General features: G+C 41.6%; 1 protein-coding gene across 1 annotated transcript in view; it reads left to right on the forward strand.

The window, feature by feature from the left end:
- The window catches only part of rsrc1 (arginine/serine-rich coiled-coil 1), a 118,528-nt gene that overhangs the window by 25,457 nt on the left and 65,969 nt on the right, over positions 1–27,102 (forward strand). Inside the window, exon 5 of the mRNA XM_020653935.3 lies at positions 20,256–20,292. Within this exon, the coding sequence (XP_020509591.2) occupies positions 20,256–20,292 (37 nt within the window). The remainder of the gene's footprint in view (positions 1–20,255; positions 20,293–27,102) is intronic.

Consider the following 27,102-nt stretch of genomic DNA (forward strand, 5'->3'; position numbering starts at 1 on the left):
CCACTTTTTTTTTTTTTTACACCCGCTCTCTTCTATTCTTCTTCTTCTGTTAATGGTGACAGGGACAGGTCTTTATGTATGCCCCTGAACCCCCCCCCCCCCCCCCTTTACATCAAAACACGCACACACACCGTAGCACTCAACCTCATTTACAGTACATCCAGGTTTCTTGCTGGGTGGTGGCTGAGGAGAGAAAGCGGTGTGATGTTGATGGCGGGGCGGGGTGGAGAAGAGGCTCAGGAGCTTTATAGTGTCTGTCAGGATGAAAGAGGGGCCCCTCAGAGCGACACCCTGACACTGACTCTGTGTGTGTGCGCGCATGTGTGTGGTGGTGTTGTCGTCATTAAACATTTAACACTCCTCTAGTATGACAGCAACTTGGTGCTCCAGCGGCATGTTTTCATGCAAAATTTATTGAAAACGACGAGCCGTTGTTAAGAGATCGTGTTGCCTTTCACTAGTGGCAAAGGGTAAGTGGCTGATTGTGGGGTGTGTGTGAGTGTCTGTGTGTTTACCCGGACTAGTGTACAGTGTCAGGAGGTCAGCTTTGCTCTGTGTAATCCTCTGGCTTCCTATTAGAGAGAACATCAGAGCTTTCTATAAGACTTAAACCAGCCTTTAAACAAATCGTTTCTTTGCTTTTTTCCTCTTCAGTGATAGTTTTCTTAAAAAGAGGGCTTGCTTGTGTTTTGTTGTTTATTCAGCATTGAGTGGAATCGCTGCGTACCTTTTTGATTATTACCCACACACCTCCTCCATCCTGTGCTCCCCCTACCCATGTGTGAACCCCACCCATCATGTTTCAGACATTTTATTTGAATCCATGTAACAACATTATTTAACAACATCTTCCAACAAAACTGGATTAAGTTACAACATGTTGTCATAACACGCATCAATACCCTGGGATTTCTAAAGTGTCATTTTGTTATTAACATCAGTTATGATTATAAAAGTCCTATAAGCATCTACTCAGAAAAAAACTGGACGCTCAATAAAGTCATTTATTAATCTTTGGATGTTATCGTTGACATTTCTCCTGAGGTGAATATCTGACAACTTTGTGCGTGATCTCAGCTGCTGGATGGGGTTTTAAAAAAAAGTAGCAACTGACTCAGTTTGGAGAAGAACTGCTGGTGAGTTGATTGACAATTTAAAAAAGAAAGCCTGCACTAGAATTTTTACACTGATTTCTCAGTTATTTGGTCCTAAACCAAAAGTGTGAAAGTAGTTTGATCAATCAATCAATCAATCTTTCTTTATAAAGCGCCAATTCATAACAAGTGTTATCTCGAGACACTTTACAAACGAGCAGGTAAAAGACATTACTCGATTGCTATAAGACCCAACCTTAATCCATCGTGAGCGTAGCACAAGTTACAGTGAAAAGAAAAAAAACTTCCTTTCAATTGACACTTTATTAATCCAAATCCCCACATCCATGCTGTCTTAAAACATTTTATGCGTATTGTGCATTGATAAAAACACATTCAGAAAGGCCTCACGGTTTTTCTTACCTTCTTAATGCTCCTTTTTTAAAAATTTGGTTGAGGTTTCTGAAACACATATGTGAGATTTATTTTCCCCCCTAAATCATAGCAGAAGAAACACAAGTTAATGCACATCTAGATGCAGCCATCATTCATACCCTCAATCATTTCTGTAACCCTCTACAAAATGGGCTCCTCCTCTAAAGAACTCGTCTTCATTCACATGAAGTCCTTAAACTTTCCTTTGGTGCACCTCTCGCCTTCCTTTGTAATTGCTAACCAAGGCAGTGGAAGGACATTTTCTGGCTGCCTTAACTCCACATCCTCAATCAGAATCAGAGAGGTCTGTCCAATTAGGCTGAACTCCTTGTCAGTGCCGGGTCACAGGAGGAGCTTCGGTCTGTGCGATTCAATTTCATGTCATTTGAGTGAGAGACGGGCAGAGGCTTGGCAGCGGAGGCACAGAGGGCAGTGTGGAGACCTCTCATGGCAGCACAGAGCCGTCCTTTCCCTGTGCATGTAAATTTGGATTGTGTATAATGAGCTTAGGGTTAAGGAAATGAAATGACTGGATTCCTTTCATTAAAGCCTTTTCTGATGTCTTTGTCTAAAGAATCATTTAGGACTTTTTCCTCTGCTGGCGAGTGGCAGCACTTTTACACTGAATAGCTTACTTTTATGAGGGTGGACTTTCTTTTTTCACATCTGTAATATAAAGCACATCCTACTAAAATTTTTGTTCAGAGTGCCATCCCCACCATTCCCGCCCAATCCCATCTCTTTCTGTGTATGTGATAGTTTAGTGATTCCCCTTATTATTGTTTTCCCCTGACGAGCTAAACCGAACACAGCCTCTCCACAGGGCCCTCGTCAGGACCTGAAGGCCGCTGCTTGGCTAGCTTTGCACCATCGCTCAGCCTTAACCTCTGGAAGCCTGGAGGCTGTGAGAGTGAAAATAAAAGAGTGCACACACACACACACACACACACACACACACACACACAACCACTGCCGATGATTTTCTCTCTCTCCTCACCTCACTCTGAGGAAATGATTGTCTGCTTCTTTGCCGTTGTTGAACATCTATCAGCTCATTAGTGCTGGTAATACACAGAGAAAGTGTGTTTGCGTGTGTGTTTGCGCGTAGCCCCTGCCTGCGGCATCCTCTCAGCCTACTGGGAGTGTGTGCATGGGTGGTGTGGATGGGACCACTGGCTGCTGCTGCTTTTGTGTGTGGGTCTGAGTTTTCTGCACTCTTGTCAGGACTCTAGGCTGTGTCTGGCTCTGGGAGCAGGTCTGGGGAGGTAAGAAAGACTTCAAACACCGTCCTCGGAAGGTTAGGATACACTCACGTTGACTTAAATCAATGAGCTGTAAGTGTGTGTATTATTTGTGTGTGCGTCAAGGGGGGTAGCCTAGTCGCCAGGAGCGAGAGGAGACATGGGTGAATGCAGAAGAGGAGTTTGTGTGCAAGTGTATGTGTGTTGTTTGGGTGGGGGGGCTGGGTGGTTGGAGGAGGGTGGGTGAAATGGGAGTGATGCCTACATGCCAAGGGTGGACAAAGTATACACACACACACACACACACACACACACACACACACACACACACACACACACACACACACACACACACACACACACACACACACACACACAAACACACAGGCCCCAACAGAGACGCACACGCATGCTTACACAGAGTGGTGCAGCTGTAGTGTTTCTTGGCCTGTGGCTGTATGTAGTCATTAGATGCTTTTTTCCAAACAGATAATGAGCATAGATTGGATAGAAAACAGCCTGGCAGTATAAACTTGATCTTCACTACATGGACAGTTATTTACACACACAAAAGACAGTTCTGTAGCTTGTTAAGACCCGCACAGTGATGCAGGAAAAAAAATTGTATTTTCCACTGATCATCCAACTTGGCTATAGGACCCTGCTCTAAACCCACAGATTACTCAAATACTTCAGTACTCATTGTTGACTTATTTGAGTAAAATGTCACTTCTTGCGCACCTGTGCACATGTTGTTTTAGGCTACAATAGTTCAACTCAGTTAGTGTTCATGCACAACACGAGCCATGACTAGGAAAAGTGATGTCTGTAAGTAATTTGACCGCATAGACAATGAAGAAGAACGTGAAGTACAAGATATGTGTCAATAAATGTGCATATCATTTAAATAGTTCAGTGCTTAACCACATGCGCTGAAAGCAAAAGAAGAAACCAGCAAGAATCAAAGTTTAGATTCCAGTCAGAAAAGGTCTATTTGTTATGACCAGAGAATGTAGTTGGTTTTAAGGCACCCCCACATGGCTGTTTTGGATGCCCCTTTGTTTGCATGATATGAGACCAGTTATCGCGGCTAACCAACAGGTGTTGCAGGGATGGAAGTGGGCAAGAGAACTGGTTCAGATATGATTGATTCTACCCGACCTAAAAAGCCTCTGCATTTTTCTGATTAGCTCCACGAGCAAAAAAAGTGGTCAAACGAGTATAAACTTTGGAGATGCTTTTGAAAAATGCAGAGCTGGCTAAACACTGAAGCTTCCATGTCCTTGTTGTGGCAACACCACTTTGTTTTTTCGTGAACCCAAGAATAAACATCGAAATCAAATTGTCAGATATTGAAAGATTCACACCTCTAGCCAGTATGTTCACAAGTGTGCCGTAAACTTGGTGTATACTTTTCAATTACGTAGAAGAAACTCAGTGTGTCTGAGCTACTGCAGCAACATGGCAGACACCATGAAGTTACCATGTCCCTCTGTAGATACATTATAAAGAGCTTATTCTGAAGAAAGCACAGCGGTTGCCACATTGGACCTCTGCTGCATGGAAAACTATGGTTTTCTGTTTGTCACTGGGTTCAACTAGCATTTTTTAATTAGCCCTTTGCACACCAATAAACAAAAAATAGATTGTAACTGTCAACAGGCATTTCTTCAGTCATTAGAGTATCTAGATTAAACATTGTGATCACAGAGCGTCAAAGAAAGCTCAGTAAAGTTGGGGTTAACCCCTATTCCAGTTCGTTATGATCAGTTTTCAAATATAGAGCCAGAAAGCTGAGCATACATGCCGGATAATTAGACAGAGAAGCTAACTCAGGTTTATGAAGAAAAGGAAGAGAAGACAAAGCTTCATGCGTTGGCTAGGACTCTGAGGTTTTTTTTTCTGGTGGATTAAACTTTAAAGAAAAAGGAACCCACTGGACTTTACCAAAAGAAACCGTTAAAAATGAGAATGATTATAATATGAGGTTTGTTAATGCAATTCTAACGAATTGCATTTCCAATTTTTCACATTTTCTAAAATATCATATTTTCAATAGGTCAAGTGTAAAACACAACAACCTTAGAGAAACCGAAAAGCATCTCAGAAATATTTTTTGTAGCCTTAATAGCCAGTTACTGCAAGAAATGTGGTTTATGCTGGACAGTGACCTCCCTCTCTGTTCTCTGTGTGGATTTGTGTGTGTGTGTGTGTGTGTGTGTGTGTGTGTGTGTGTGTGTGTGTGTGTGTGTGTGTGTGTGTGTGTGTGTGTGTGTGTGTGTGTGTGTGTGTGTGTGTGTGTGTGTGTGTGTGTGTGTGTGTGTGTGTGTGTGTGTGTGTGTGTGTGTGTGTGTGTGTTGAGAAAGAGAGAGAAATCTGGCCCGTTTTAATCACAGGAGAGACACCCTGAGCGAGCGATAGAGCGCTGTGACAATCCACTTAGCGCGCTCTGTAATCTGTTTAACCATTTAGTGAGTTGTTACAGGAGTATGCAAACACTCACATGCAAAAAAAAAAAAAAAAAAAAACACTCCACACTCCCTGCACAGTCTGCTTTCTGAACTGGGTAGCGATTTAGTTCTCTGTAACACGTTTAGAGTAGTGTGTGTGAGACTGTGTGTGTGTGTGTGTGTGTTGATGTGTTTGAGACCTGCTGTAGGCACTGAGAGAAGCCAGGCCTGGAGCATGATGACAGAGAGCAGACCCGGCCAAATAGAAGATCCCCCAATCCAATTACCCTGTTCCTCTCTTTTATTTCCTCTCCTCTCCTTCCCTTCCCTCACTTCTCCTCTCCTCTTTCTTTATGGCTCCGGTCTTAGCAGGAGTGAGCAACGGCAAGTCCTGGCTGCTGTTGAAGTGGCTGGCTTCTTCTTGGGGTTTTTTTTTTTTTTTTATGGATCAGAGGAGGATGCAGGCAGGATTATGAGCAGCAGGTTATGAGCAGCAAACATGACTGGCCAGCTCCGATTTAGGAGGGTTATGTAAATGTGCTTGTCGACAAAATATGTTTTTCTTCCCCATCTCTCTCTGGAGAAGCTGGATAGTTTTGGACGAGGCGATGCAGAGTGGTGTTGAAGGCGCGGAGGGGAGCTAAACGAGGAGATTGTTATGGAGAATGATGTGTAAAAGAGACACACCGTTAATGTTTAATTTTCTCCAGACTCCGGCGCTTATTCATCTGCACCCGGGGCAAGGAAAGGTGTCGACTTAAGTCTTTATGAGAAGGAATACATTACAGAGAGAGAGAGATGTTCGTTTGTGTTGGAGAGAGCAGACAAAGTAACAAAGAGAAGAGAGTCAGACAAGTTCTCAGTTAAGAGAGTACCTTTCGTCATGCACTTGACCTCTGCTGCTCTGAGACAGAAATAAGACTCTGCAGGTCCTGCCTAATGGCATTGATCATTAAAAGAATACCTCCTTCAGACTGGGCAAACAACGGCGCTCCAGACATACAGTTAAGTACCATAACTCAGTTGTGGAAGTAAATATTGCCTGAGAGAAGCACATAATAATCATTCTCAGCGGAGGTTTCAAATCGACGGCCATTTTTCTTGTATTTTCTCTCTCAAAATGATGAGCTGTAACAAAAAAGAGGCAAAGATGTACTTGTCCTATATCACCACTAATAGAGTTGTTGTTGTTGTTGTTGTACACTGTGCCTATTGATGGTGACTTATCTGCATCATGTGTAAGTCTTCTCTTTATCCTCCCTTTTTTTTTACCCATCTTTCCTGACACTTTTCAGCACAAGGTCAGATATCACGGCCGATATTTAATTCATTTGAACTAATGCCTCGCTCACTCTTGCTCTCCTTCGGCCTCATGTACTCGTTCTTTCTTTCTCGCTAGACTCAACTCTGCAGGTTTTATACCTCGTGTCTCAGTATACCTCTCATACGCACAGAAACACCATGCTGACTGTTTTCTGCCGTCCACTTTGCCAGAAGGTCATCATCGTTCTTATCTCTGTTCAACATGTGAAGTTTACCGAGAGCAAACCAATAAAGTGAAGATAATCACGAGATTATTCAAAGTAACGTAAAATGAAAATGAAAATGAAACTGATCTTGTTTTAAGTATAAATAGATTTTATAAAAGGAAGATTTGTACGTAATTTAAGAAAATTGTACATGACTTGTCTTGATAAGCACCGTTTGTCATGTGGTTTCTCATAAAATAAGACATGTCTGTAAAATATCAACTTAAAGGCATTAAGCTTAATTCAAATACATATTGAGTTACTCCTCTACATTATCATGAGTAGGGCTGGGTGTAAGACTAACTCAAATATGCAACAAAGTCAAATCTGCTGCTGTCAAACTGTACAGGCATTCTATGCTTGCATTCAGTCCAATGGACTAGTTTTGCTCACAGCCACTACCTCATGCGTTCTCTCATTACGTGTGATATCTGGTTTGACCACTTAAGCGAGGTTCACTACAAGATAATCGGGCCAATTTAGAGCCTGATTTCCCACCTTCCCGACAATTCCAAGCAAAGTCCCAATTTTTTGAATGGTTCTAAAATTTGATATTGCCAGATTGTCCTGTGGTGTGTTGTGCGTTAAGAGCTATCCGATCTGCTCGGAAGGCTGTTGGGGCTGCCCCGATTCCAAATCGTAAATATTAAACCTGTTCAATATTTACGATCCGATCTCATGTTGTGTGGGTTTGAACCCTGAGGAAAGCCAAGCGCGCGCTCTGTGGAAGGTGACACGGATCGTAATTATAACCAATTGGGAAGCAAGCTGACCGAACAAGGAAGAACAACGGCAGCAATTTTTACTTGCAGCCCATCTTCACGCCTTCTCCGCGCCGTCTTTATCCATAGTTTGACTTTGTGAATTTACAGTTGAAATAGTCTCAACTATTGCAAATTCTTCCTTTACCGTCATCCACCATGTTTGTTTACTTTAAGGTCGGGGTTGACTGCAAGACAGTTATGTTGAGAGTCGGGATTGTGGTTGTTGGTGACTCGTTCCTTTTGTTTCTGGTCTTTTAGTGCAGGTCAGAAACTTTGCTCTTTCTCGCTGCCCGACCACTGCATTTTTTCCTTTCCTCTCAGCTTTGAGCCTTCATTCAGTGCCCCCCCCCCCCCCCCCCCCCCCTCATTTTTGATTTGACCGCTCCTCCCTGGTTCTCCCTCCTCCTGTGTCCAAATCTGACGGCATGGAAACTATGTACATTTGTGAATAAATATCCTGGGCACTGCCGTCTAATCAACACAGTCAAATAATTCATTTTTTCCTTCACATACACACTGCCTGATGCACACAGGCTAAAATCTGGGAGTGGGAAAGTCTTTGTGAAAATGTTTATTTTGAAGGGAAAATGGTGGCGTATTTTACACATAAAAGAAAATAGTTCTCCCCACATTTTCAGACCCATAAGACTCCAACTAAATGATGCTTTTGGAGCTCCTTTTTTTTTGGCTTTTTTTGCCACTATATATACATCTTTTATTTTCATCTTTGACTAAGAACTTTTTGGGACAGGAGAGAGATGTGAACATTTTTAACCAAAGAAGCTGAAAATAAAGAGGGTTACATTTTGTCTTAAGACAGAGTAGACAAAGAGGACATTTTCCTTGAGAAGATGATTGTAGAATCTGGTCATTTGTATTTGCACAGTTAGTAAACAGATTTAAACATTCGACCAGATATTTAGTGAGAACATGATGTGTTGACTTGAAGGGCCTAGACTCAGGTCTTCATAGGGAGGATTTCAGGCTCAAGTTGTCAGCATGTCAACTGCAGCAACCGACCCGTCCAAGTCATCTGAGTGTGCGCGTCTAAGTCTGTTCCGTGTTCTTTCGTCTGTTTGAGTTAGGGTGAGACTCGGGTTAACTTTTTCTTTGTACCACTTTTCCTTGAAGTATACAGACGCGCACACACAGACACACAGACACACACACACACACACACACACACACACACACACACACTCCTGACATCTCTCCCTGTCGGCCAGACTGCAGAGCGCTCGGGGCCATGTTGTTTTGTCTTCTGACGGACAGACAGAAAACAGACAGAGAGAGAGAGAGAGAGAAAAAAAAAAGAGACTTACCCTGGCCAGTGATTACACCAGTTTGACACCACAGACTTGGAGGGGGGGGGGGGGGGGGGGGGGGGGGGTGAGGTGGCTCAGTGTGTGAAGAGAAGTGAAAAAGGCACGGCAGAAAACGCTGTGTAGATGATATGAATAACAATGTACGCTGTGTCTCCCCGGACCTTGATAACCTGCAGACCACAGCCCGCTCCCGGTGACAGGCCGGCCTTTGTGGCCACTTTATCCCGCCTGTACACTTGTAAGGTAGAGCTGGGATAATCGCACCTAATCTAATTAAGGGCTAAAGAGGGCCATGACTGAGGCTGGCCAGAAGCAGACTGGGCACTCTCTCTCTCTCTCTCACACACACACACACATACACACACATCAACAAGCCCAGCTCAGCGGCAAAATCCTGTTTGCATCAGAAAAATAAGGTTGTCATATTGATTATGCAGATGAGGGACAAACCGGGGGTAACTGCCTTTCTGCCAGCCGGTTACAGCTGACACAGGCTAAAGAGAGCGAGACAGAGAGAGGAAGAAAGGATTAGGACACGTTTAGCTAGCTGTTTTTCTTTCTACTATTCTACATGGGCCACATTTAGCCTCTGAACAACATCATCCCCAATGCTAACATACCACTTCTGTGAGGAAAAAACACTAATGGTGCCAGTTGTTTTTTTTGTTTTGTTTTTTTAACCACAGAATTAGTCTAAATCAGAGAAGGTTACGTTTGAAGGACGGAAATGTCAGACAGTTGAAGACGTTTATTTCCAAGTTCCTGTTTAAACTCTGAAGGAAAAAGGCAGATCATTTATTATGTTTCTAATAATTTCCCTTTTCTCATTACACGTTGGATGGCAGCAAATTGTAACATAGAAAATAAAGACAGCTACACAGAGCAGAATGGAAATGTGAAATAAATATTTTGATTAGATGTTTATTGCCATTTGCAAAGGTACAGGACGGTACATTGACATTGTTGTGCATTTCTCCCAAGGAAAAAGTATATAAAGAAATTAGAAGTTGTAGTAAAAACTAAGAAAAAAATAAACTGTACAGAAACTATGCACTCTTTTTAAGAAAAACTACAAAGGGAGACACTGCAGATGCATTTGTCTCTGCTTTGTGTTTTCTGCAACCAACACTTGTTTTTCTTTATCCATTTAATGTCTAGATCATTTTTTTTGCTTGATTACGATCAAAAATAAATGTATCTTTGGAGATCTGACATCCTATGGCTTTATCTTTTTTTTTTTTACCCTCCAAACTGTCCAAAACTCAAAGGTAGTGAAATGTAATCTCTATACAACACAGAAAATCATAAAATCCTCCAGTGTAAGAAACTGCAACCTACAAAAATGTGGCACGTTTCCTTTATTGAGTGACTTGAAAGGTTATCAAACTTCTTTGATTCATTTCATTAATGGTCTAATTGTTGGTGCTGTGTTTCTGGGTCTAGCTGCGTGTTAAGAAACATGTTGCACTTTCATGGTTATTAATAAACTGTCCATGCACATTTGTGTGTTCCAATGCGTGGGTGCTTGTATATATGTACACACTTGTGTTCAGGTGTGTGTGTGTGTGTGTGTGTGTGTGTATTGTGTGTGTGTGTATTGTGTGTGTGCAGCCAGCCGGCAGACAGATTGCTATTTCCCCCCTCTGCCCCTATAGAAAGGGCCGGGTATTCTCTGGATGAGGGTGTGATGTACAATTGAAGGGCAGGATTGAAACTGATTACCTTGTTAACTCCTGGCACCCACTGGCAGCTTGAAATAGACCTGAGCGCCAGGGCCTGATTTGCAAATGAATTACCTCTCGCCTGGCCCTCCCTTTCCCCTTCCCCTTCATTCCCCTGTCTTTTTTTTTTGTCCATTCTGTGCCAAGATCATCTTTTCATATTGTGCCATGACAGATGCTGTGCCGGGCTGCCATTGTTCCCCGTCAGTTTTTCTGGGGACACGAGGAGAGCCAAAAGATTTCCACATGTGATTTAAACACAAGCGTCCTTCTTGCCGTATAGCCCGGTGCTTTAGTCTTTGTGTACCAGTGCTGCAATCTACAGAGTTTTGGAGCGGGCAGAAATGTTGGGGAGCGTCATTGTCTCCATCTCAATAATGGAGAGGTATTCCTCTGATTAGGACAGGTTCTAATTGGGAGGTATGAAAGGGATCGCAAGCTATTGAAGAAACCGCCGGGAAATTGATTGCTCTCCATGTCTCCCTTTTGCTTTATTTCTCTTCTTCTATGTCCCGCTTTCCCTCTATGTAACACAATAAAATGAAATCAATTTCCTATAAAACTTGGCCCCGACATTCAATTCCCTTCAGCACTAAGTTTGTGTGTATCGACTTTAGAAGAGGCAGCTATGGGCAGTCTGAAGCCCTCACCGTTTTATCTTTTATTTGTGTTTGAATACTTGTGTAAATAGATCCGTCCTACTTCAGCTAAATGAGGTCTTGATTTGCTCTTTAGCCATCACCTACTGAAGCAAAATTGTTGTATTAATGCAAACCCATGCAACTTCCTAAAAAAAATCTATTTGCTAACTTCTGTTTGAACAATCTTCAATCTTCAATGCACAATCTTTGATCATGAAAGAATCAAAATTTGACTGAAAACAATATGTTGTTGATAGTATTTCTTCTTTCTAAGTTTTCATGAAAAATCAAGAATAGCTGGCAAATTGACCAACCTATCAGAGTATGTGTGCAGGTAAACTATGTACAGTTCTAGCACTTCTGCACTTCTGTGTTATATTCATGTTTTCACCAGTAGTAACAGCACTACTTCTGCAGTAAGCTTATATCAGTTGACTAAAATACTGTTTGATTGACAACACCAATACTATGGCTCTCACGCCCACAACCTCTCCCTTCTGACCTGCTTTTACTTCCATTTTGAACAACATACCTCCAAACAGAGGTCTTACATGGCTTTCATAATGGCTAATACAGCCCTGCTTTTTTAGATGGTACAAAAATAAGATGGAGATGTTTTGTCAAAAGTTTACTCTTGCACCTGTTTTTTTTAAAAAGTGCCTATAAATGATATATCCTCCCAAATATGTACTTCTGTTTCAGAGTGACACAAAATACTTACTGCACGTTATAAATGTCTTGATGATGTCCAAATTAGTTTTTTTTTATGTCTTTATCCACGAGTGTTTCTAGCTTTCTCTTTAACTTGTGTGTCAACTTTGACCAGTGTGTCAGATGTGGGGTGACGTGTGTGTGTCACAGAGAGAGCAGAACGGCTGTCCATAAATCAAATTCCTTCTTTCTTATTCTCCTTTTTGACTTTTTTTTTTTATTGACTGCACTTAACCCTCTTTCAGTGAAACACTAAGTGCTGAATTTGTCGTAGCCTCAGTTTTAATGAACTGCCCTTTCTCTACCCTTTTTGGGATTATGCTAAAGTAGAGCCCCCTCAAGTGTGTGTGTGTGTGTGTGTGTGTGTGTGTGTGTGTCTATGTGTGTCTCATGTGTGTGTGTGTGTGTGTGTACAGTACATGCACACACACAGAATTACATAGAGAGCATAGAAGCATGAGTCTGTGTTTTGTTCCCTCTTGTGTGTTCTGTATGAAAGAGTGACAGGCCCCCTGACTTAGCCCGGCATTATCCCCTTCCCTGTGTGTGTGTGTGTGTGTGTGTGTGTGTGTGTGTGTGTGTGTGTGTGTGTGTGTGTGTGTGTGTGTGTGTGTGTGTGTGTGTGTGTGTGTGTGTGTGTGTGTGTGTGTGTGTGTGTGTGTGTGTGTGTGTGTGTGTGTGTGTGTGTTTCCCCCCCCTGCCCTCCTCTTTGCTGTATAAAACCCTGAGAGGTAGCTCTGATAGTACACACACAAGAATACAATTTCAATTTCAATTGGCAGCCCTGTTAAAAGGGAGCTATGGAGATGGCAATCAGGCCTGGGGGAAAGCTCAGCTCCCTGTATTATTGTATGTGTGTGTGAGTGTGTGTGTGTGTGTGTGCCTGTCCCTTGCCTGCTTAATAACAAGCTTTTGCCTTCTATTAGTTAAACAGGCAGATGTCACTGATGTGGACTGTGTATTAGTGCATTGTGTGGTTCGTGTGTGTGTGCGCGCGTGCGGGAGTGTGTGTCAGAGGGTTGCTTCAGTGTCGCCATCACATTGACTCTTTAATAAATATGCCTGCCATTCTATCAGCAGTCAAACAACATATGAATGCTCAATGACGCGCTTGACAAGGCATGTAACTGTGGCAAATGGGGCGTGCATACCCCCACACACACACACACACACACACACACATGCACACACACGTACACACTTATGAATGATGTCTCTTTCCCAGCACTACACTGTCCTGTCTTCTCTTTGCTGCTCTCTCTATTTCTCCTCACTATCTCTGACTGCCATCAAGTCGAGGGCTGAGAGGCCGCTGTGGGCCTACAATGTATTTTTGCAGCTTCAGTACAAAAAAAAAGGATTCTTCAAAACTCTGTGAAGTGACAGTAAAAAGCTTTATATGATATAATTTGACTTTTATATAAATACATGTTTGTATTAAATAATATTGAGGAGTTAGGAGGCTAACACATACTTTCATGTAGAGCCTGACCGATTAATCAGCCGGCCGATAAATAAATATGCATATCTATATCTATCTAAAGACCGAACATAGAAGATATTGGCAGATTTATCGGTCTCAGGTTTATTTTCTCCCCAATATCGATATCGCCCTAAAATTCCATATCGGTTGAAACCTACTTTCATGCGATGTTGTTGGCATTGCAACATCAATCCTGATAGATGGAGAATTATTCTCAGACTATATGGATATCATTTTTGGATTAGCTGCGTCCACCTCTGCATTTAGTCTATGCCTGAAGTATAACTTTTGCTGTATTTACTGTCAGATTAAACTAATTATTGCAATTTTTATTGTATTACTAAAAAGCTAATATTACTTCAAATGTAATATTTTTTGTCTTGTAGCTGTTTAAAATATCTCCAAGGTCAGTGAAAGACCCTCTGATTCAACAGTGCTTAAGTCTTTTCACTTAATCTAGATCCCATGCATGGTTAACAAGTGATGATGAAATCACAATAATTTGTGTTACATTGTTATATTTTGCAAGAACAGTGCTGAATTTTATGATATTTTACCAAATTCATACCAATACAAAGGACTTATAATGACACAGTTGTAATATATAAAGAGCATTTGTTTAAATCATTAAGTCCATTTTGCTCACACACTGCCATTGCTAATAGAGGATAGTTAAATATTGGTTGCCACAAAGGGTTAAAGGGTTGATATGAATATTTGGAGGTAAACCTGGCCAGTAGTGGGCAGACAAAGGGTTAAAGCTTCCTCACTCAGGACAGCAGGCCAGAAAGGTGATGCATGGCTGATGAGTTCTAGGCTAATGGGCAGCTCTGTTAGCTGAAAATCAAATGACTGCCTCTGCATTTTAAGTCCCTCGGTCGCCTCCATTGACTGACTAAAGATATTTATCTCCGCTGTGTCAATGGGTGGGGGGAAGAGGAGGAGGAGGGGGGGTCAAGTAAAGAGAGGAAGAGGGGGAAAAAAAGAGAGGGGAGGGCATCTGAGAAAAACCTGTCGACCTAATGCAATTATTAGAAACTTGACCGCAAATGACAACTCATCTGGTGCTGGCTCTGTAATTAATTGTCTGCTTGCAAGAGCGCAGAGAGGTTTGGGAGGAGGGAGGGGGGGGAGTAGGGAATGAAAGGCAGGCAGGTGATTGGGCAAAGGTAAAATGACAGGTGAAGAGGGAGACGGTGAAGGAGATGAGGTAAGAAGAGGCAACAGCGTTCGAGATCCTTGTTAAAGTGGAGATACAAAAACGTTTGGACACAGCGAAAAGAAAATATACTGTGAGTGATAGAAACCGAGAGAAACGCTCGTTTGAGATGACGAGAGGGGAGAGTTTTCGATTGGAGAGGATGAAAGACCGAGAGGCAAGCGAGATGAAAGAGCTGGAATGAGAAAGCAGTGCGATGGATCCAGTGATAGGCTCAATTGGTATTGCTATTGACCTGGCCAGAGCTCAGTTTAACACTCACACTTGTTTGTCCAGTTTTACTTAATTGACTTTGGATAACTAATTACCATTTCCTGGAACAACAGTACATTACTCTCCCTGTGTCTCTGCTCCCCCCCTCTCTCACTGCTTTCTGTCTTCCTGGTTTGCAGCTGATTCATAAGGAATGAAAGGTAGTCTACAAACAAGTTACAGTACGTTTAATAATGCAACATCTGAAGGTTTAGATCTTCATCTTGCAAAATGCCAAAGGTAATGACTGATAGGTGGATGGAGGATAAAAGGGTCACAGGTCAAAGATGCTGCTGTAAAAAGGACTTGTGTGCACATATATTTCTTTAACCTGACAGTTATTGTATTTGGAAAGCTTACTACCCAAACGTGTAACCTATTGACTACAGTGAATCACAAAGAGGCCTGAAACTTAATGACCTGCTCTCTTTGGATGCATTTTGGGGGATTTAAATGATGTGGCTGTAGTCGTTCTGCCTAATGTATTTCTAATTGATTATGATTTGACAAACATTTGCTGGTCTTTAATTATTATTTCAAGTGTGGATGCACGATATTGATTTTTTAAAACCGACACGATAACTGATAATGACCTGCGCCTGATGGCCCACACCGATACATTTGTACGTTATTGCATTTTCAAAAGAAGTTCATCATATTTAGCTTATTCATTGTTAATCTGTCATCGATTGCTTTAGCCTTTGGGCTGTCTCTTGCGATCTTTCTGCAGTTTTCAGTTGCCTGTCGAGTCGGCACTACAGTACTCGCCTCTGACTTGGTGCTAATGCTAATGCAGCTAATGCTACTTGGTTGCAATGACGACTCTTCAGGTGACTTATAAGATTCGGTGTGTTAAAACTTTACTACTTTTCTCCTCTCCTCTGAATCGCTGTGGCACACAACAATCATGTTATTCTGCTCTGGCACGGTGCAAAACATCCTCACTGGTGACCACATGTAAACTCTCGCTGCAGCTGGGCTCCTTGATCTGGTTCTTCTTGCATACCACCACCTACTGTGTAATGTGTAGGCTTTTTAATAAGTAAATGAAGGCCATTATAATCGGTTGATTTTATAGATGAAACATTCTTGTCTTTTTTTTTAAGGAATCATAGTCACGTTGTGTCATTTTTGTATGTATCGCTGCCTTTTGTCGTTTGTCGGATATTACAACAGTTTAATTAAAACGTTTAAAAAAAAAAAAAAATGGATCTATGACTTAGCCTCTGGGAACAACAGCCAACTTTTGGGGGCTTCAGGTGTAGCCAGCGGGTACGGATAGAGGACATCATGGCTTCTTTTTCTTTTTGTTGCCCTTCTGTACAGTCCAACTAGCAACTTGAGAAGCGTGAATGAAGTTGGAGTTGTGAAACGACATCTAAGAGTGAAAGAAAAGCTTCCCCTTTTTTTTTTTTTTTTTTTTTTTTAAGCAGATATCTGTTTCAAGAAATTAGTTAAAGCTCAATCATCACCAGATGATGGAAGAAGCGATTGCATTACAGCAAATGTGTCCTATACCTTATTTGCTCTCCACACAGACTGTTGTCTTGCATTGAAAGCACACGGAAATTATAGTGGATGATGCTACTCGGGCTACTAACAGACACTAGAGCACTTCTGACACTTAACTTTTGTGCTACTCGCCTATAGATTCTGCAATTCTTATGAAGGATCTGTTAAAAGAAATAAGCTTCTACCTAAGGAAACTTTAATTTGAAGGACATTTGTGAGTCTGTTTCTAACCCTACAACAGCGACGCATATAAACAGAGACAAGAAATACAGCCATCCACTTATTATGTGTTTTATCTTACTTTACCTGGTCACATGTAATTAAATCAATCCATAGGCATATTAGTTTTTGAAGAACACAGTAAGATTCTGAATGTGACCAAATTTACACTTCTTGATTTAGGGCATCCCAAAATATGCTTCCCATGCTTTCTCAGTCTGCATAACCTGTCAGATCATATCAAGAATGACTGTCTGTCCCTGTCTTCACTTCATCTCTCCCCCCCCCCCCCCCCCCCCCCCCTGCTGTGTGCCAGGGCTATAATGTGCTCTTATGGTTGTATTAAGCAGGCCACAGTGTCTCTGAGGCCTTGTGCTACACCACCATTACTATCTGGCTTGCCTCCACTACAAATTGGATGAACAGGCACTGACACATTTTCAATATTATTACATTAAACCAAGTGGATTTTGATTGATAACCTAATATTGGCCTAATGCAAAACATCAATCATGGCAAGTATATTAATTATTTAATATTGTGGCGTAATTCAGAAATCAATGTGTTGAAGGCTCAGAGAGCAGGGAAAGGGGGAGGGAGAGAGAGAGAGAGAGAGATGAGGAGAAAAAGAAAGCTTTCTCCCTGAAGACCTCAGAAGATTATATGATGTTTTGAAAAGAGAGATGAGGATGTAAAGTGTGTGTGTGTGTTTGTGTGTGTGTGTGTGTGTGTGTGTGTGTGTGTGTGTGTGTGTGTGTGTGTGTGTGTGTGTGTGCCTCTAATGGATAGAGCGATCCCTCTGGCCCTGGTGCGGACAGTGCTGCTGGACAGCTTGCCCTTGATAGAGTCAAGACAACAGATTACAGAGCGGGAGATGAAATGCAGCTGAAGAGCTACATAAAGGTTGGCTCTTCAAAATCAAAATAAAACAAAGGACAGAGAGAAGAAATTGATTTGCTCATAAATAGGAGAACGTTTTAAAGAAGAAGAGAGCGAGGGAAGAAAAGGGGGAGAAAAAAAAGAGAGGGGGGAATGAGTAGAGGAGGAGAGATGGAGTGCTGCGTCTCCCCTGTGTTAGATTGTTTCTCACTAATTGCGCTTCATTAGCGGATTACACACACTGTCACCACGGTAACAAATGTCTTGCTGTCTGGTTGCAGAGCGCCCGTCATGTATAATGAATGTGGCGGGGTGTTTGTCAGAATGTAATGTAATTACAGCTAGATGAAGTTTGCCTTAAGTGGTTGAGTTGTCTACATGTGGCTCACTGACAGAGCACAAAATAAACAAGAAAACATCCTTTTCCCTCCTTTTACCGTTCTTACTTACTTTTTTTAAAGCCTTACTGATACTTCATATCATAGCTCAGAAATACTGATGATGTGGGGATGGCTTTTGTTGTGGACAAACCCTGAATAGGATCTGTCCTGACGGATGGAGAGAGACCGAGTGTGTACTTTTTAAAAGCTTTGCAAAATGTTGTATTTCAATTAAATACAAGATGTATTTGAAAGTAAATTTACAGATAGACTGGTTCAGTTTGTCCTTCATTGTGCAATATTTAGGTATCTAAGGTAAAAGGTTCTTTAAGAATGAATAAAAATGAAATGAAACAAATTAATAAAAGAAGCAAAATTTGAACCCCCTCAGAAATATGATTGAGTCATTTTGAATTCCCCAAAAGGCAGATTAAGTTTGACATAGATTACAGTCCTGTCTTCACAGGATCCAAAAGTCCTTTATCATATTGGATGGGATAAAGTCCTTCTATATATCTAAACAGTTCTGGACCTATTAGAGGTGTCAGAATGGACCAGTCCAATAAGGATGAGCTCTTTCCAATATTGTTTTCATTTTCAGGTAAATTTGATGATTAGCAATTACATGTGGAAACCTTTCAAATGAATGGCCATAGCTACAGAAAGGTATCGGTAAGAAACCATGTCAAGTACAGTGTGATGCGTAGTGTGTAACAGTCTTACTTTCAATGGAGTTGCCCGTTAACTAAACCAAGTTGGAGAAGAGTTGGAGTTTCTTTCAATATCCATCTGCCAAAAGCAAACATTTCTCAACTGCCGCTCTGGATTCAGCATCAGAAAGGAATGATTTAACTAGGCTAACGTTACTCTTTTTTGAGCCTCAGGCTTGGTCAGATCTGTTTTTTCGATCACGGTAGAGTCACCTGACTGTTTAAAAAGTACAACGGCAGTTCAGTCAAATTAGCTTTGTTATTGTTTGTAGAACTTTTGGGGGCTAATATAATATTTTAAAATATTCTGACTGATGTTGAGATATCACCAATGGATGGATGAGAATGATCAGAAGCATCTCAACCTGACACGTTTCATAGAACAAGCACTAAGGAAACAGCAGGCAGGTTGGACTACAAGGTTTAACTATCTTTAATCAATACAGCTATGGCTATAAACATGTTTTAAATACAAGGTCGCAAATGTCCAATGGCATTATTTAAGGAGACCGTTTTTCCTATTTCTGCTAGTTGTTGACTTGGAAGAGACTTAGCTTGATAGATAGGATCTACATGTGTATATCGATGGTGCATGACATCATGGTGATTCTGTCAGCTTCCTTCTTGACCAAGGTTGTACTCGCATGTGTTATATGGGTCCAGCTGATGGATGGATGGATGGATGGATGGATGTAGTCAGAGTGGGCTGGATGCTGGGATGGATCAGACAGTATGTAATTTTAGAGATGGTGTAGATTTACACCGTGATGCTGCTGGCTGCATTAGCAACTGAAGCCTGTCGATAAGCCTTTCTCCCTCTCGGTGCACACACAAATACACACACAAACATAGTGAAACGACACAGGCAGGGTGGAGTTGTCAGTAATGGGGGCCAGAGTTAGATGGGGGGAGGGGGGGGTGCTGGGATCAGGGATGGGGGCTGTTTTCTGTTCTCTTGATCTGTTGATTTCTATTGCTGCAAATTTGAAACGTGCCAAAATTGCATCTATTATTTACTGCCAATTTGCTCTTTTTAAAACCGACCCCCCCCTCCCCCTTTCCTCCTCCTCTCCTCCTCGCTATGCTATCCCCGCCACTCTGATAATCACACACATTTTTTTTTTTTTTTTAATCAATACACAGATAATAAGCTCCGAGTTCCTTCTCTGTACTTGAAAATTATTATTATGGCTGCCAGCAGCGAGGTGACAATATTAGTTAACCTCTGTGTTGTTGACGCAAACAAACACACAGTCAAAGATTACGATTGGAATAATTCATGATTAGTTTTTATTTCATTTATCTGAAAGATTTCATCCTCATTTAAATCATTTGGTTTGCTTGTTTTATGAAGTCAACTGAACACCTGAACCCCATGTGAAAACAAGACTTTATTTTTTATTTTTTTGTTTTTGAGCTGCTTCCTTATATTCTTTAATCAAATATATTATATATATCGTTTTACATTATGGGTAGACAAAGTTATTATGAAAACAAGTGCTGCTGTAAATCCAGCCAGTTATTGTTCACCACAGGTGATATTTTGTGATTGTTTTTTCTGTCTCTCCTGTGTGCATATAAGTGTCTTTTTGAATGTTTAGGCTCCTGCAAAAATGTTCTTTTTATTAAATGACGCTTGGTGTCTGCACTTTTATTTACAGTTGGGGGGAAATGTGTTGTTGTGTTGCAGGGACGTCGTGAACATCAAAGCAGGATTAGAACATCTGGTAAGTTCTTTTTGACAATCCCTCTTTTATCCTGCATACATACACAATCACACACACACACAGAGAAGCACTTTGATATCTGCGTTTCTAATGAACCTCTGGAATTGGAGCTGAATACCTGCAGCTATCAGAAAGGGAGAGAGAGAGAGACAGCAAAAAAAAAAAAAAAAAAGGATAGAGGGGGAAAGTGTCTCCCCTAGGGTCCGGTCTAGCTTTCATATTAGTGTTCTATTTATCCCCACACACAGGTTGTACTCCCTTTCCGCCCTCCTTTATGCACTGAGTTGTGTTTCTATGCAGGATGTTCTTTGCATGTGTGCTTCCCTCTTTGCACCATTCCCGTATGAAAGGAGGATATTTTGTATCTTTCAGACATACACACCCAACCTCCCTCTCCTTCTTTCTCCCCTCTTCTGTCAGCATGAGGACTTTCCTCAGTCTGCTCCCCTCCCTCAATGGAGAGCCCGCTGGAAACGCTCTCCTGGGATGGCCTTGAAAATTTAATCGCCAACATTTCCAGTGTTTCTCTTGCTACTCGCTTTAATACGGGGTCAGAGTGCCATGCAACAAAGTGAAAAGGTTCTCTCTCCCCTTTTTGGGTGGGAAGGAACCAAGGTTTGATGTGCCCCATATTCCAGGGGATGAATTATAGACAGGGGTCAGTGAGGGTCCTGGCTCTCTGTGGATGTCACATGCTCTCCCTCCCTTGCCTTGCTGCATACTAAAGCGCAGCTCCCAGCACCCTACGCAAATTACCCCCCCCCCACCACCACCACCACCACCACTCACTACGCAAATGACCCTGAATATGCCACATAAATGACTGACCCTGAAATTTCAAACAGTTTGCAGTAACTCTTTTCTTGAGCAAGGTCAGAGAAGAAGTGGATCTCAGATTTAAACAGATTGTCAGGCTGAGCTGCAGAACTCTTCATATTGTCAGTAACTGTATTCCTTATCAAATTGAGAATAGGATTAAGAGCGAGTTAACCCTTTTTTCCTCACATATTTCACCAAAATGGCATTCAAGAGACACACTTTTGTTCCACTGCAGGGTTTCTGCAGGCTCATTGAAGTGCATAGATTTCTCCTTTTTAAAATTCAGACTCTTAATAATAAAAAGATGCACATTAAATATAGAGCATGTTACAGTAATGGTCCGGTTCAGGTTTGGAGAACGTCTCTGGGCGGGTCTGGAGGTGTGATTGATGTTGTCCTCCATAAAAGGTGGTGTGAATTATTCAAGAGAGGATTACATGCATAAACAGCATGAATCAATACGTGTATTGGCAGTTATATCTTGGCAGACATTAGGCAGTTTGTGTCTCATGTTGAGATGAGTGAACCTCTTAAAGGCAAGTGGAGGAATGTGAACTAACTTCCATAAGACATGAGTGATACTGCAGGACATTGTGCAGACAAATATACCTCTATGTTTTGTATATAGAGAAGTGCATTAACTTCTTAAAGTTTTGCAAAAGTTTCCTTTGTTTGTATATTTATGTATTAATTAATCAATTTGAGGTGTATCTCGGACAGCATAACATACAATCAAATATTTGCATAATGCAGTAGTTGCACTGATATGAGTATTTCAGCTTTCATGTTAGCTTTCTCAGCAGGGGTTAGTGCAGCAAGTTAGCACGTGAGTTTTTGCATAACTCATGAAGTATAGGAACAGATTAGTATCATGTTTGCGTTTTTGCTCAGGGTAGCTCCGGAGTTGAACTTGCATATTATTATTAACACATACACACATTGGTAGACTCACCGGTGCATTGAGTGTTTTGAATTTATGGGTGTGTTTATGCTTACGCCAGATATTGCACCCCAGCAGTCAGCTGCCTGGGGAGTGCAAGACTCTGATTACGATTCGGGACAGAGAACGGTAAATAAAGGAGCTCGTCTCTCCCTCTGAGGTAGAGTTGCCATGCTGTTCGAAGTGTTGTTTCCCTCTATACCTCACACGCAAACACACACAAACATGCACACGCACACAAGTCCCAGCATTTATGACTTCTTGTTGATGTGCTGCTGCTGAGATTGCTGAGTGCCGAAACCATGTTGATACATATCATGGCGTCTCATAGTCATATCCTCAAAAGGTTCTGCCTGGTTCTTGTACTTTTACAGATGACACTGGTGTTTTTAATTCAAATAATTTGCATTCGTTGTCACTAACAGTTTCATTGTTTACTCATATTTAGTCATATTTTCAACACTGATGTGACAATCAAGCTTCTGTTTGGATATATGCCGCGCTTGATTTTTCATGATGAATACTAACGTTACCCCCTGCTTTTAAGTTAACAGTCTGAGTGAATGACTGCTGCAGTAATTAGGTGGGCAATTAAGATTTATGTGGTTTGAGGTTTGTTTTATTGTTCTTGTTTTGTTTCCACATTTCAGCAGATTGACTGAAGGCATTTCAGTAGCAAAACAGGGAAAAAAAGACTGAAGTTAATTGCTCCCAGTGCTCTGCGTTAGTTTCTGCTTTTGTACACACACACACACGCACACACGCACACACACACGCGCGCACACACAGGCACATCCCTGTCAAAGCGCACACACATGAACACACACACACACACACACACACACACACAAGTTTGAGTTGGAGGATTCCTTGCTCTGGGAGAAAGTGGAGCGATAGTTAAAGCGGTGGCCTACAGCAGCTAATCAGTCCATATGCACAGCTTCTTAGAGCGAGGCAGAAGAAAGCCAGCAGCTCAATCAATACACAAGGAATCAGCCTCATCAGGACTCCTGGCTCAATCGGCAGCTGGACCCATCGCTCTACCACGCTACACACACCGCCTGGGGAGGGAGAGAAGAAGAAGGGAGGTAGTGGAAGAACAGAGGGGCGAGGGAGAAATATATCATTGGTCCTGGGAAGGGAGTTGAAAGGAGGGGGGGGGGGGGGGGGGGGGGTTGCAGGTTGAGTTAAGGTCACCATTAGCAGAAATAAGAAACTATAAATCTGGGTTATCATTGTGGAAATAACGCTTGATTGACTGGAAGGTCTCTCCTAAGTTCCAATTTCAGTTCGAACAGCTCCTGATTTTAATTCTCGTTGAAGAAGAGTATCATAATTAAATAACATCTTACATTGTGTTATTAGATTGGCAGTTTAGTAAACACAATGTTTTTGTCTTGTGATGTGTCATTTTAACACTAAGAAGAGCCAGAAGAGTGAAGATTTACTTTTTGACGAGTAGTGTCCAAGGATATGACTTGTGACATCATCTTGAGTACTGTTAAGTTAAAAAAAAATCTTGTTAAAAAATATATTTTATCATCCTTATTTTGGGTGTCGAGGCTCTTGCCTCTGGACATCTAAAAAAAACCGTCTGAATTGATCACAATAGAAAGGAAATCATTTATGTAAACAAGCGAAACTTTCCAACTTACTGTAGCATGCATACATTTTAGCTGTTGGACGGTCTGAGTGGTAGACAAACCCTCCTTCAGGGATGGCTGATGTAATTTTATTGTCCCTTGGTGGGTTGAAGAGTTTACGGAGCCTAATAGATTGTTGGCCTACTGACAGACAGGCACCAGCAGCTGAAGTCAAGACACCAAGAATGTGACCAACCTGGCACCACTGAATATGGCCGAGAGTTTAACGTCAAACAGTCTGAAGGTAGAAGCTGAGGGGAGTTCACAGGTCAGGCCCCACATTTAATCTGCTCTTTTCTTTGTTCTGTTTCTGTCCTTGTTGTCAGACTGTGGTTGTCTCATTAAACACTTTCTCTTAATCTCTCAATCTGCATCTCTTCCTCTTTTTTTTTTTTTCGTCTCTCTAATATGATTGTTTAGGATAAAGAGGTGAGAACAGCTCAGAGAGAGAGAGAGATTCTGGGTAGATAAAGGCGGGGAAGTGAGGGAGGGGTGTTGATAATCTGCAAACAGATTTCCATGCTTATTACACTAATGATTTCATGATATTTGATGTGCTGGTGGGGGGAGGAGGAAGGGGGGTGGGTGGTCTCTGTCTCTCTCTCTCATCTCGACGGCGCGGGTAAATGATGGAGTAATTTGAGTGACCTCTGACTTGGGGAAGGCCCCGACGTAATTGCATGTCATTCTGGCAGCGAAGGAGCAAGGGATGAGGGGGGAATTGGGGGGCGCAAAATACAAAGTGAAACCCCATCTCTGTCTTTCCCTCATTTCTCACATATCGCTTGTTTCTCCTTTTCATGTGTCCCCCATCACCGTCTCGCTCTCTGCATTTTGTTGCCAGTCTCATAACAGTGTTCCGGGAAAAAAAAAACACACACAAAAAAAAAAAAAAACACACCCCTCCCAAACAAAAAGAAAGATTGCATTAATTTTCAAATGATGATATTACATTAAGCGCTGAGATCTCATATATCAAATCGTGAGAACTACTCCCTTACTGTATGTGCTTCATCTTAATGGTATCGCTGGATGTCAAGGGCATGGAGGAAATTAAATCGGAAAGTGCAGATAGACCAAAGAAGATATTATCTCTGGATGATTGCAGTTTTGATAGGTATTCCAGTGAATTTCATTTTCTCCGGATGAGGAGAAGATGAGTTAGCCTGCACATTTGCTCATTTTTCTTCTACATGATTTATGTGAGTTGAGTATAAAACTCAACCCCCCCCCCCCCCACACCCCCTCCCTCGCCGCCTTCCCCTTTATCGGGGAATACATACATGCATGCACACACACATGCACATGCAGTAGTAAATTACTGCCTTTGAGGTGCATGTCGGCCAGAGCAGTTAACACGAGTGTGTGTATGCATACGTCTTGTATGTGGGCAAACTGCAGTGCATGAGGTGTTGTGTATCAGTGTGTGCACATGTGTGTGTGTGTGTGTGTGTGTGTGTGTGTGTGTGTGTGTGTGTGTGTGTGTGTGTGTGTGTGTGTGTGTGTGTGTGTGTGTGTGTGTGAGATAGCAGCAGAGCCATCAGCGGGAATGATTCCAGGGAGAAGGGGGAGGGGGGGGGGGGGGGGGGGGTGTCATTACTCAGACTTGTTTACATTCTAAATACGTAATGAAATCTTGTTGGTAATAATGACGGGAATAAAAGTTTGGGAAATTGTAAAAGTGGTGAAGTTTGAGAAATGAGCCCCGGCCTGTGAAATAGCATTTGGGGGCAGGAAACGACATTATTATGCAGTGCTCCTGCCTGCATGAGACATGAAGATGAACTGCTGGCGGGCCATAAAATGCTGTTAGCCCTAGCCTGAAGTATGGCACATTGTAAAAGAGGTCTGATCCCTTATTGCCATTATATATAAAAGTATAGCCATACACAACATTATTTTTCATATAAGATGAGCTCGCGGATGCAGTGGCCCAGGCCCCCCAAATACATACACTGATAGGCAGATTTTTTTCCCCCCCTTCTTATAAAATATATAAATAAACATATTGCCATGGAACCCATCTCTGCCCTGATCTTATAGACCTCGATATTAAAAACAGAAATATTGCATTTTCTAGGGGCTCTGTTTTCCCCTGTCCTCTTTTGGGCATGGGATATATCTGTGTGTTTGTTTGTGGGAGGGCGGGAGGGAGGCGAAGGGGAGGAAGAGGAGACGAGGAGGAAGCCCAGGCGGAAAGCAACAAATGAAAGGAAATGGAAACAGATGAAGACTTTAAAAAACATAATGAGATGAATATTGAGCATTTCAACTCCAGCACAAAAAAAAAGAGTCAGTTGAGGTGGGCGTGTGTGTGTGTCTCTGTGTGGGGGTGTGTATGTGTGTTTATATTGAAACTTTATTGACAGATAATAATGATTACACTGGCACAATTAAGATGAATGTTTCAGTAGATGGACTGATGATCTCATTGAGGTCCCCCGTTTCTCAAGTTAGCGTTTTGGGACACTTTTTAAACTGTCAGGGGAGAATATTTTAACTTTTTTACTTTTGCATTTATAGATCTTTTTACATTAAGGTAGCAGAAAAGAAGATTTATCATCTGATAAAGATCACTTTTACTGTATTTCCTCAAGCTTGATAACCATGAATCATGTCTTTAAGGCTTCTGTTGAGCGTTTCTGCTAAACTTAATTTCAAACACAAGTTTAGCAACATCTGACGTTATCCCAATTATCCCAGTGTTTTTCTGCAGCTTTGATTTTATTTCTCTAAAAGGTGATCAAGAATATGATGCAATGAGGCAAACACTTGTGGCTGCCTTAAATCTTTTCTGTTCTGTTCTGATGACATGAAGGGTAACGTCCTCTGATTTATCTCTGTTCCAAGAAAAACACAGTTTGCCTTCTTTTTTAATAATTATCAATCATTTGTAGCCGGGTTATTTCAATGAGTTTCTTTGTGTGTACATGATATTCTCTTTTTTTTTTTAATATTTAAGTCACTGGTCATTTGATGAATATGTTGCTCAATGTAGCTTTAATCATATTTAGTTTTATCATCCCTGAATGAAGACATGGACAGATAAGGTCAGAAAAGTTTGTTTTTAACTCTGCTCAGTTTTGAATTAAGACTTGATGTTTTGTTGTATTAAAAAGAGAGTCAATCATTTATTGAGACAGCGGTCTGACCACATTCTGCTGACCTGCTCTGCTCCTTAGCTCCTTCTCTAATCGGCATTTATTTATCTACTGACCCATCACACTTTGCTTTGTCTGCTCGGCCTCAGGCCTCATAACAATAATAATAATACTAGAACTGCTCTGGACCAGACAAAGACTGCAAATAGATGAATATTCCCGCATGCAGTACCTCATTATAGACAGTGTAGCATTGTTTTTTTACCAAGCCAAGTGAGGGTTGTTTATTTTTCTAATGGGACGTGTT

The sequence above is a fragment of the Labrus bergylta genome, chromosome 11, assembly GCF_963930695.1.
Source record: "Labrus bergylta chromosome 11, fLabBer1.1, whole genome shotgun sequence".
NCBI lineage: Eukaryota > Metazoa > Chordata > Actinopteri > Labriformes > Labridae > Labrus > Labrus bergylta.